Genomic DNA, 13128 nt, shown 5'->3' with positions numbered 1-13128 from the left:
TATCTTTTATCTGAACTAAATTTTTTCTGATTAAAGAATATTTTTTTACTTGCAAGAAATAATTAGGAGATTCTCTAGAAAAATTATGGGATTTCGTTTTTGACCACTGACTTCAAGCAAAAAAACTTAGTGGTAGTGACTTTTGCTAGAGAGATATATATACACAAACTTTTGACTATTATATAGTAAGTGAGCGTGCGATTTAATTAATTATTTATTGCTCCAACATATTCTTCTGGGAGTAATTTCAGGCATAGCTTTTTATGCACCGCACAGTATTTAACCATTTTTGCACTTGTAAATGTTTAATTTAATGAATTGTCAAATAAAACAACCCTCTAAAATAAATTGATAAACTTTTTTTTTTAGATTAACTTTTAAAAATATCTTTTTATATTCAAATCATGCTGTCAATAGACTCAAATCTATCATAGTCATATAAACTAACTCACTCTATAATAATACTCTTCTGATTCTAAATATAAGACTTATTTTGTAGTGTGGATTACACTATAAAATGTGTCTTATATTTAGGACTAGAGGAGTATTATCCATGATAGAAAAGAGTGGGATCTAATTTTACATACTATCAATAAAAAAACTTTTTTTAACTCATTCACATGCTAACCATGTTTGAAAGGATCAATCTCATATAACATAGTTATAAGACAACATATTGCATAGCTCATAAACTAAAATAGTGAGAATTAAATCTCGTCCATATTTTATAATAAATTCATAATAAACAAATCACATGTAATCCTAAATCTTTGGCTAACTACCAGCATGTATATCATAACAGAACAAATAAAAGAACACAAAAATACTACCTCCGGTATAATGCGTGAATTGATTAAACATAATTTGTTATAAGGTAGCAATTAATAAACAGGAAATAACATAACTCATAAATTGAGGAGTCGCTATAAGTCGCTAATGTAGCTTTACTTCTCCTGAGTCTTTCCTGATGTCCTTCCTTTAAAACTTTCATCTGAAAAATATTAAACAACCACGATGAGACAATGTCTCAGTAAGTAAATCCCTACCTATTACACAAACTAGCATGAGCTAGTGTGGTATCAAGTGGGATACACAAAATTAATAACAATCAATAAATATTTATTTAACAGTTAAACTCACAATGACTATACAAGTTAGATATTTTTGCTAGCCTCATGCAATTGATAATATAATAAGAGATCATGTATTTTCCATTAATTTGAAGTACACATAAATATCAATAAAGGTTCTATGTCATATGCATGCCTAAACCCAAATCCACTCTTATATCTTCCTTATTTCTATATCCATGGGCTAAGTTGTTTTGACTTGACTGGGTACTCTCACAAGCTCACCATATGAGTGATATGGACCAACCAAAGACTACAGAGCACTTAGTAGATCATGGGTCCCTCCTCGAAGAACCAGTGGGTGTTGTAGTCTCTCAAAGAACTAGTAGGACAATAACAGTGGCCAACCATAGAGCTCCGTATAAAGACTAATATCACATGGTAAATATATAGATCTTAGTAACTCCAATCATCTCATCCACCACCCATCTCAAATGCACATGATTCAAAACATTCAAGTGGATATACACATATACAGGAACATCAAAACTTTGACTCACGCATCACATTCCTTATATCAATTATTTTCAAACTCACTTTATTCAGTTCCCTTTAAAACAGTATCCCACAAGACAGCTTATGCAAATAAAAACTTTATATAAAAGAATTTGGTTATAAAAACCACTCTCCAACACATACCAGAGCATGCAATAGATAGAAATTCAATTAATTGGTCTCCTAGTTAGCAGTCAAATACAAATGAGACTCAAACTCGAAAATGCCACAATAAAGTTTATATCTATAAATGAAATTAAAACATTATCTCTAAGTATTAAAGTAAACTACTCACAAAGTTCTAGCCTCTAGCTCTCCCTCTAAGATTTTTTAACTATTACTCATAATTCTAACTCCAAAGGATTTTTCTAAGGTTTGGAATAGGAACATATATATAAAGATTTAGATTGAATTTCTAGGTTTTATTAACTTATATTATCCTTTAATTATTAAATTATATTATTAGAATCACCAAATTCACAACCTAGATTAAAAAAAACTCTCAAATTTATAACTTATGTTCTATTCTTGAAAACTCAGATAAACAGATTTAACATGAGTTAAGTTGTTCATACTAAAGGAGTATAACTATTGATCTCACCATTCAATTTAACATTTTAGATGTCATTAATCAATTCTCCAAATTGTATCTTGATCTAGCAGTAAACAAATTTGAAAATGATAATTTACTATTCAGAGTTTTATCAACAAAATCTGAAAAAACAAGTTTAAAGCATACTTAATAACTCGTTCCTCAAATATCAGATTGATGATCCAACCATTAAAATTGATAAGTTTGAAATCACAAATATCCTGGCTAAATTTTAACCTGATCCATCGGTTGACAAACTCGTAAATAACACTTGATTGTCTCAATTTTTTATGAAAATTTTTTGACTTATTCTTAACTCTCTTCTACTACCATGATACCACCTATATATATAGGCTTTTAGAGCTCAATCTCTCCATTTTCAGTTGATATGAGACTTCTTAATATCACTATTTTATTTATTTATTCATATATACACTTATACATATATATGATCATAATTATTTTAATAGCTTATATATATATATATATTAACCTTTGTAAGCTCAATCTTAATAAATATTTGCTTAAATTTTGAGGATAAGAACCAAACAAATAGTTCTGCTTTTTCCTTCCTTTATTTTTCAATTGAAGGTGAGATAAATGCTGGATAAAGATTTATGCATGTTCAATGTACATACATGCATTCCATTAGTTCGCTATTTCCTGATCAGTATAAAATATATCGGACGTAGATCTGCTTGGTATTTAAAAGCTTTCAATTAATTTTTCTTATTTTTTATTTTTCTTTTATTAAATTTTTAAGACTAGCTTCTGTAGATGATAAGAAAATAGTGCAGACGCAGATTAATTAAGGGTTCACATCCTTTAGTGTATATCATATCAAATATATATACATATGCATATTCTAAAAATCTATATAGACCTACCTTGAAATTCAATAATTCTGCAAAGAAAAAATAGCAATTCACTTTAATTTATAAGAGAGAAAAACGGTAAGGTCTCTAAAGATTGAATCAATCATATAATTAGGTTCTTGACAAAAAAATTTTAAAAATGAGTTGCAAATATTGTTTCAGATATAGTTGTAAATTGAAGAGCCTCAACTGGAGATAAGATATTTTAATTTCAAATGTAATTCTTAGTTTATAACTAGAATTTCGGTTTGCAACTGTTTGAATCGATATTTACAACTCACTTTTTTTTATTAAAAAAAAAGCCCTACTTGTCAATAATTCAATATTTTAAGATTTAAATACTGTTTCCCAATTCATAAAGATGACAACTTTTATTTTCCACAACTCATATACGAGCATCTAAAACATAGATACATAACATACGAAAGGAATGGGAACCCTCTAAAAGCCACAGGATTATTACAAAAATGAAAATGTTTAAATGGTGCAAAAAAAAGAAGCCAATAATCACTAGCTGTAATAATGATAGATTATGTCTTGATATATAGTGATACAACAAAGTTTGTGGATTGGTAATTAGGCTATAATTAACTATAACTGTATCCCAAGTTCAAATGCATTATGGCTCTTATTCTTTAAGAAAATGCCATGGTCCTGTTCCTGTTCCCATCCTGCAATAAGGAACATTAATTAAATAAATATTTTTGTAAATGGATCTATCATATTTCCCAAAAACAACGTTGTCTGATGATAATGAAGGTATCATAATGTGGGAAAAGTATACATATATACCTCCAAAAACCAGCAAGCATGCGAAGAGCCATATATATTGTCAAAGCAATCCAGATGCCAAGGAACCCTTTCATCTTACACATCACAAATTCTATTCCAATGCTTACAATTGAAACTATTACCTGATGTGCATATATCAACACAACGAACAAAATCGTACTTTCATTAATCTTAATACATTGCTTAGAGATACATTATAAGTTTGATTTGGTATGACTAAGGTTAAGGGTAAGTAAAAACTTGCCAAAGAAGTTGCAGCATACGTAAAGTCAGATGCTCCATAGTTGACTCCATCAAACACAAAAGCTATTGCATTGATTGGTTGCGTTGCTGCTACAAACTGTTCCATTCAGTTCAACATAACATTTAGTTGCTGACATTTGTACCATGATGGGTCCGCATTCCCTAGTTATCAATTGGATGAGCAGGGAAAGCGGATTCGTCCCCAGTATACTCATACACACACTATCCTGTGTATAAAAAAAAATATATACACGTAGAAGATATAACATGGGCACGGAGATTATTGAGTAATTATGGTGGAGAGATAAATTGAAAGAGACCAGTGAGATTGGGTTAGAAAATTGCGTTTCATTAGGATTAAGAATAAAAGAAGCATACGGGGAGGCCAATTTTGATAAGGTGGAGAACACTGAGGGTTTGGGAGAAGACGCCTGCTCCAAAGTGCAATCCTATTCCAACGACAAGAGATAGTCCTACTCCCATCACAAAAGACATCTGCACAATATCATATCAAACAACACGATCATTGGATATACCATATATTGAATCAAATTAATTAACTTAAGTGATAAATTAATTCATCAGTTTCTGAGATTCAAAGTTTCATCATTATTACTTGGAGAACCCTCACTGCTGCTGCTTTGGCCTTCTCATAGTCTTTCTCAGCAAAAGAACATGCTAGAATTGCCTGTCGTCCAGCAAAATCAAAGTCATTATCATGCTCCGAATAACTCATTACTACTCTTTCCGGTCTTGAATATAAAAGCTGATGACAAAATTTATTTTGATTCGAAATCTAAAACCTCAATTGACTTTGTTTTCTTTTCTTTTTGGCCAAAAAATTTACTTTGTTTTTGAAATTTATATTTTTTTCCCCAAACTATACATACTGATCACACATGTGAAGATGGTTTGCATCAAAAGGTAGTTCCAAAGCGAATGACTAAAGATGGTATTTTTAGAGAAACCAATACATATTTTAAACAAATAATGACTAATTTAACTAATTTTTTTTAACCTCTGCATTATCTAATTCTTATGTTAGGAACCAAAGCGAGTGTGTATGTATTTACAAGTTGGAAATAATATAACTCATTTACCTGAATTGCAACAGCTAAACCGTCAGAAAGAAGAGAAGAAGTCATCCAAACTTGTTGACAAGTTTGGAAAGCAGCCATTGTAATTGTACCCAATCTTGCTGCTAATGAAGCAGCAAATGTCACACAGAATGTTACTGCTATTACTCTTGCCAACAACAGCCCTCCTGCACGCACAATAATTGTAAATGTCATCAGTTGTTATACTAAAGTCATTCCTTGTATGGTTTCACTTTTAGTGATTTAAGGTTCTCACCGTTTTTAAGGAAGCGAAAGATTTGCAAATCCTTAATACTAGGAGGTAAGAGATCTACTTTTTTCATCAATATCAGCAAGAGAGCCAGTGCCATCAAGTACCTGAAGAAGTAGTGTGATATTAATATTATTCTTACAATTAAAATGGTCAAGATTATTTATTAGGGTAAAAGGATGATTATTAGGACTTACTGTGAGATGACATGTGCCATAGCTGCACCTTTGAGGCCAAACTTGCAGTAAAATATAAGTATTGGATCCAAACCCACGTTTAGAGCATATCCGAGCACTAAACATATATCAAATCAGACAATATAGAAATTATAGTACGTTCGCTTTACTAGTTAATTTAAGCCCAATATTATAAAAGAAATTGAACCTACCAATAACATATAAGGGAGTTTTGGTGTCCTTGAAACCTCGGAAGATTGCCTGCATAGCCAAAGCCAGAAGAACAGCTGGAGCCCCTAATGCCCTTAACTTCAAGTACTTTTCCGCGAGAATCAGCATAGCAGAGCCCTAATTAATTAACCAAATTCAAATCATTCTATTAACCTTACAGAACACATCTTTTGTGTGTTCTAGTCAATATAACAATAAACTTCATGAAAATTCACATTATCCACAAGTTAGAAGTTAAACAACATGATTTATTTCGTTAGATAATAGATACTACTTGTTTCGCACCCATTGCAAGTAATAGAGGTTTTGCAGCAAATATAAGGATTGACGCTTGAAGGAGGCCAAGGATTGTCCCAAATATTAATGCTGTTGATGCTGAAGCTATCTGCTTCTTTTTTGTCTTCTTATTCTTACTACTTGTAGCCATGGAAGAAGGCTTGGGCGTGTTCGTTTTGATATCTGATAATTCAGCAAATTTAAGTTTTAAGAGTTTAAATTTACAAATAAAGTTAAAGTTATTTTTATGCAAACTTCACTGAATAGATGACACGGTACTAACTAACTCTTACTCTTATCACTATCCTTGTCAACAGTGTCGCTCTCATCATCACCATTATTGTTATTATCATTATTCTCTTTGATGGGTAAACCTTTTTCAATGTCTGTAATTTTCTGAAGAGTATCTTCCTCTGCCACAAACGATGTAGTGACACTGACCAGAGGGAAAATGGTGATCCTTGAAGCTTGATTGAACAGGGTTATGGAAATTCCAGCAGCAGCAAGTTCCACAGGTCCTATTTAAGAATCATCAACAAATGAGAAACAATTTTTTGGGCAACACTTTTGATTTTAGTTTGATATGTATATATATACTTATCCAGAAGCATATGATTTTGAAGCTTACGTACGTACCTAGGTGACCTATGAAAGCAGTGTCAATGAGAGAAGCAATAGGATCAGCGGCCACAGCCAAAGCAGCTGGAAACGCAATTCCCAGTAATTCTTTACCAATTGAGTCCAGCTTCAACACTTTTCTGCACCCACAAACACATGGTAATAATCATAAGTTGGGAATAAGAACACAGTTTGAGATTAAATTGATCAGTGGACGATGATACAATCTATGACAGGTATGTGTAGATGGTATATACCTTGCATCTTTGAAGAAAACAAGGAGAGGCATCTTCCACTTGTTATTATTATCGGATACATGCACAGTACTGCCATGATTATTGTCTGCCATAAGATTCTAAAAAATAAAAAAAAGAGCTAAATTAATGTCCCAAAACACCCAGAATCAAAATGTTTGCATTTAATTTTATCAATTCAACCCATAAAGCGGGTTGGTGGGGACTAGCTAGCTAGCTTCATGCCCTTTTATTGCAGGCCAGCACAGTGATTAATTTAATCAGAAACTTTATCCTAAAACTATGGATGAGGTAGGAAGAAACAACTTTAACTAAAGCTATTACCCTAAAACTATGGATAAGGGAGGAGGAAACAACTTTAACTAAAACTATTGGATGCAGTATGAGGAAACGATATATTACAAATACATCAAAAAGTTCGAAGAGCTAGCTGAGAAGTAAGGCCATTTTCATGCATGCAAACATGCTGATCATCAATATGAAGAATTAAGAGGGATGAATGTGTATAATAAAACCTAATAAACAAACTCACACACACACAATAGAATATACAATTTAAACGAGAAATAATGAAACTTAATTACTTGTCAGCTTTATGCATGCTCATTATACACATATATAGATGGAAGTCATGGAACTAGCTAGCTTGCATACCTCTGATCTGTCCGCGTGTGTGTGTGTCTTTTGATAAATACAATGCTCTCAGAGAGTTTGAAGCTTGAACCCTCTGCTTTGAACCTAAGCTCCCCTGCTTTGCTTTCTAACCTCCCACAAACACACCACACACAACACACAGTATTTATAGAGACGCGTGCACACATATATAGACCCCTCAAATTCTCTTCCAGATACCACATTCAAATTTAAATATATTAAAGCTTGTACGTTATAAAGAGAGGGGGGAAGGTTCGTATCCCATGCGAGTTAAGTTCAAGATGAGAAGTATATAATTGCAAGTTGATGGAGGACTATAGTATTTATTATGTCTGATATACATTCACAGATTTAATAATCTAAAGCTTTCTCTGATGATCTGTTATATCGATGTTGGCTTGTAAGCATATAATATATTGTTCTACTTTAGGCTACAAAATAATAGTGTTTAATTTTCTTCGGAGTTAAAATTAAAGTCTGTGGTCTTCTTGTGGGCTTCGTAAGAATTCCAATATAAGCCATCACACGCAGAACTTGGAAACTCATCGGAATCAGTCTGACCTAATTTTTTGTGGTTTCGAGATATATAAACCTCACTATTCTTTTCTTTTTTGTGTAATAATTTATATTAACCTCACTATTAATGGGCATTATCCTCCTTCCTACGCTAGCTAGCACTTGCTCCTTGTCTTTCTCCTCTACGCATGGACTTGAGTTTGTTTTAGATTCACTTTGTGTATGCGTGCTTTTGTGTCTCTCTTTTTATTAAGATTAAAGGAGTGAAGATATGTGGTCATTATCATCTGACATGTCTTTTATTATAAATAGAAATCACTTTGGAGGACATAATGTCCCATACTGAAGGCCTGCTTTAATATATATATATATATAGAGAGAGAGAGACACACACACACACTTTCGTGTGGCTGCCACGAGCTTGCTGGGTTTTGCCATTTAAATAATCCAAATGTGTTTGTAATCGCTTTACCTAATACTTAATTTAAAGGAAACACACAAATCTAATTTTTATACAATTGTTTAGGTGGATTTATTTAAAACAATCAAATAAGATGTGATGCTATAGCATCATTATGTTAATAGATAATAAGAATTTATATATAAAAAGGAAGCCTATTGATTAGTTTTTAGATTTTACAAAAAAAAATTGTGTGTAAATGGGAACAATAAAACATCAATAGATGTGTGAATTATGACAAGAAAATATAGGGAAAAAAATACCTTAGAGTGGAAGAAACATGGAAAAATAATCAATCACTTTTTTTAATGAATGTTTTTATATCTTTTTAAGACATATTTTTAATAAGAGCCGTGTTGCCATTGTCATCAGATATTTTTATTCGCATAAAAAGCCAAAGTAGGCTGAATGATTGTGCCAAATTGAGCCATATAATATAATTTTGCGTGTGTGTGTATTATATTGAAACTTTCGCGTGGATGCCACAAGCCAGCAATATTTAATTATAGAAAAGTAATTAGGTGAAGTTTTTTATATTCATTATATCAGGTTCTTCTATCACAAATGATTATGTGTCCTATTTTTGAAATTTTATCATTTAATTAGAAAGACACATTAAAAATGGGATACAAATATTTGTGATTGGAGAATTTAATATAATAAATATGAGAAATACTTTTTATTTATAATATATATTGAAAACAAAAATAGGGAAAGGATCTTTTTTGAGAGAGTAAAGGTGAGGTCAGAGGTGACAAATTAAAACAAGCACACACATCAATATTGTCCACATATCCTAAGTACCTCTTTTTTATTTGGGCGCACACTAAAGAAAAAATAATTTGGGATGATTATGATGCATTTTTTGACAATTAATAATGTGAATGCTGTTTCAGATTAAAAATTATTGGATGCTTATTATCTATATACTACATCTGATTCCTAACATAAGAGCTAAATAATAATGCAAGGATGTTAAAAAAATTAATTAAGTTACTTATTTGTAATAAATATGTGTTAGTTTTCATAAACTATACTTTTTAATCATATCCACTAGTGTTACTCTTTTGTGAAAACCCTTACAATCAATAGAAATAATTAGAAAAAGAATTGTTAATTTGGGAGACAAAATAAATTATGATCTTATATTTATTATCAAATTCTACCATCAATTAGCTTTTATACTAACGATCAATGGTTTTATATTTATTCTCAAATTCTAACATCAACTAGCTCTTATATTAAAGATTAGAGTATAATATAAAATATTAGAAGCCTCATTCATCATAAATATTGACTAACTACTGTTAAAATATCATATATTCACTCTGTTATGATCAAATTAGATCAAATATTTTGGCCAGCCATCTTAGCATGTCATTAAAATGGGCCGGTGAATATAGGAATGATGGGTGTGAATACCTTCTGGTGTTTAAAAAGTTCTCTTTAAAAATTTATGTAGTTTAGTACCTTTTTTTTTGGAAAAAAAAAGAAGCCTATTATTGTAACCATTCACTGAAAAGTTGTTAACAATGGCCTGTGATTGGGGGGGAAAAATTCTTGATGACAAATATTTTATTTTTCATTTTTAAAAAACAAGATCTTAACAATATATATTATATATTCTTCGTTAAGATGCAAATGTCATTTTCCAAATAGTACGCCCACAAGCAAAACCTTAACCATGGTGTCACTTCTTATTCCGTTGGCAATGAAATGGCAATTTATTGTCAAACAATTTCAACTTGGCAAATACATATTAATTATTATGTTAATTAATCTAATATGGTGATAATATGGGTTAAAATATTTTACTAGCTAACATGAAATATAATACTGTTTTAATACTAAATATAAGAAATACACTAAAATAATTTGAATAAATTAAAGCAGATGAAATGTTGGAAAAAAAAAAAAAGAGAAGTTAAACAAATTACTTAATTGTAATAAATGTAACATGATCTTTCTAAAATAGTCTTATATAATATTAGATTATATATCAATTTTGGCCTCGCCCGTTCTATCAATTGCCAGGTCATCCACTCCAGGTTATCTTTTTGCTGCATATAGGTAATATGCTTGGAGAGGTCAATATACTTGGCAATAAACTCATCTTCATGCATGTTTTCCTATCGAAGAGCATAAAAGGTTGTTTCTTTTTCTTGTCTCATGGCTGGAGGAAAATAGTGATCAAAGAACATCTGTTTGAATTTTATCTAAGTAACCCCCAAGTCATCGATGCGGCTCACGCTCCTCCACCTCCTCTTAGCTTGGTTCCTCAATAAGACCACCACTGCTTGTATCTTTTGATAAGTATTACAACCACAAACTTTGAATATTGTCTCCATGTCATCGATCCAAACCTCAACTTTATTAGGATCCATACCTCCATCAAAAGTTTTCCGGTGGTGCCGCTCTATGTCTTTCCATACACTCTTAAGGTTCATAGTCTCTTCTTTTTCTTGTCGCCCTTGTGAGCTACTCTCCTTTCTGGTTCCCTCAACAGAACCCCCACAGGTTCCAAAATTACCCATAGGTGGCTCAAGAAACCCACTCTCTTCGAACTCTTCCACAACTTTCTTACTTCTCAAGTCTTCCTTCAGCTTCCTTACCCTGTCATCTACCACCATAACTACCAATTTCCTTAGCTGTTGCAGTAAGGTTTCTTGGTTAAACTACAGAGGATTCGGTAGATGATTAAGCGGGTTTCTGAATTCATCCCCATCCTGATCGATTTGTCAGGATCGAGTCTGTACCATCCTCCCAGCCTAAAGATGGAACCCATCAAAAAAGAACAAAAAAAGTAATGTCAAGCACAGACATAAACTAACAGGGAAGGTTATGTGAGATTATTATATATTGCCACTGAATGCAATGTAATGCAATCCAATTCACAAAATCTTTAGCTCTGATACCAAAATGTGACGATCGTTCTTTCAAAATCCATTTAGATTAAATCAAATAATTTATTCCAAAGATTAACCATAATAGAAAAGAATAAATCTTAAAATTATAAAATCACTATCATGGTTAAAAGAAATAAACTTATATCACGAGCAACATCGATCATTAACTTGGGTCTAGAACTTTCAAAGTCTAGAAATAACATTTAACCATTAGCCCAAACTAAACGCATACTTTCAAACATACAAACTGATAAATCATTTAAATTTAAGCTATGGAGTCAATTAGTCAAAAGTCAACACTTTAAAAGAGCGTCACATGCAGAGTTTTAGAGGTCTCTGTCCTTCTAACGGCCCTCTCATATCAAATAGTAGTAATTAAAAGTATTAGTTTACAATATCAGAGTAGATAAACCCTATGTGACAATATATAATAAATCAGCACATAAAACAAAAGCAGGGAGGTTATACAAGCTATAACAGTACACTATACCTCCGGAGCCTTCTCTAATAGACCACCACCTGAACTATCACCTGAAGATAGTAGAAACCAGGGGATGAGACAAACGCCTCAGTAACCAGCTTTCCAACTCATCATACATGCTAACATGTACTCGTGAGGTGTTAAGTGGGGCAATTGTTAAATCTCAAGAAATATAGATATATCAATGGAAATATAAAATATGTATTTTCAGATAATCTCAATCATACAAACCCTCATTACGGGGGCTAACATACAAGTCATATAAGTCCATCCCTCACTATAGGGGATCAATCAGACATATAGGCCTATCCCATACTCTGGGGGTCGAATAAGAAGTCTCAAAGGTCTATCCCTCACTCTGGGGATAAAGGAAGCCAACCAATATGTACCAATGGTGGTCTTACCATGTGGTAGAATAAGGCTCAATCTAAAACCCAAATAACAACCAATTATTCACAATATAACAAAAAATATCTCAATCTTTTCTCAGTATAATTCATAAGATATAAATAATATATCTTTTCAAACTTCTCAATCACAATTCCAAAAATCCTACAAGACAATTTTCATAGCTCAAAAGGTATAACATATCTACTCGATTTTCAAATAACACATCATTATTCTAAAATAGCAAAATACTCACAAACAAAATATTACCATATATAACAAGTAGAAAGTGGTTACCTCTCACCAAAGCAATAAAAAGGATTACCACAAGGTCAGTCCTTTGCTCAATTAATAATTAATCTGCATAATTAATATAACCACATATTAATATAAGTTAATTAATTAATTAATTAAGCTTATATATATTAGTTAAATTTTTATTTTAATTTAATTTTTATTCTAAATTCATGTAACTCTCATAACCCATAATTAAGTATTTTAGAACCAACTTATAATTTTCTAGCAAGTCAGATTATTTATTTACATCTTCCAGGATTATTTACTTAAAAAAAGGAATTTTCCAAAATTTCTAAATACGAAATTATTATATTTTAAATTATAAAAATCTCATTTAAAGTCTAAACCTCAAAATTAAACCATCAAAAATTCAATAGTACTCCAAATATTTATAAATA

General features: G+C 31.5%; 1 protein-coding gene across 1 annotated transcript; it reads right to left on the bottom strand.

The window, feature by feature from the left end:
* Positions 1-3602: 3602 nt before the first annotated feature.
* On the bottom strand, positions 3603-7124 carry LOC114733653 (protein DETOXIFICATION 43-like). The gene is made up of 13 exons (XM_028921146.1): positions 7033-7124; positions 6794-6915; positions 6451-6675; positions 6156-6340; positions 5863-5998; positions 5672-5768; positions 5481-5581; positions 5228-5391; positions 4744-4815; positions 4506-4622; positions 4129-4224; positions 3885-4006; positions 3603-3763 (listed from the first exon to the last, which is right to left on the bottom strand). The coding sequence occupies exons 1-13, from the start codon at positions 7122-7124 to the stop codon at positions 3721-3723; spliced, it is 1572 nt and encodes a 523-aa protein (XP_028776979.1). The 3' UTR covers positions 3603-3720.
* Positions 7125-13128: the final 6004 nt, after the last annotated feature.

The sequence above is a fragment of the Neltuma alba genome, unplaced genomic scaffold (assembly GCF_004799145.2).
Source record: "Neltuma alba isolate B1F8T4 unplaced genomic scaffold, ASM479914v2 tig00013022_pilon, whole genome shotgun sequence".
In the NCBI taxonomy this organism is placed as follows: Eukaryota; Viridiplantae; Streptophyta; class Magnoliopsida; order Fabales; family Fabaceae; genus Neltuma; species Neltuma alba.
The sequence above is the reverse complement of the archived record's forward strand: the minus strand, read 5'-3'. Positions and strand labels throughout refer to the sequence as shown.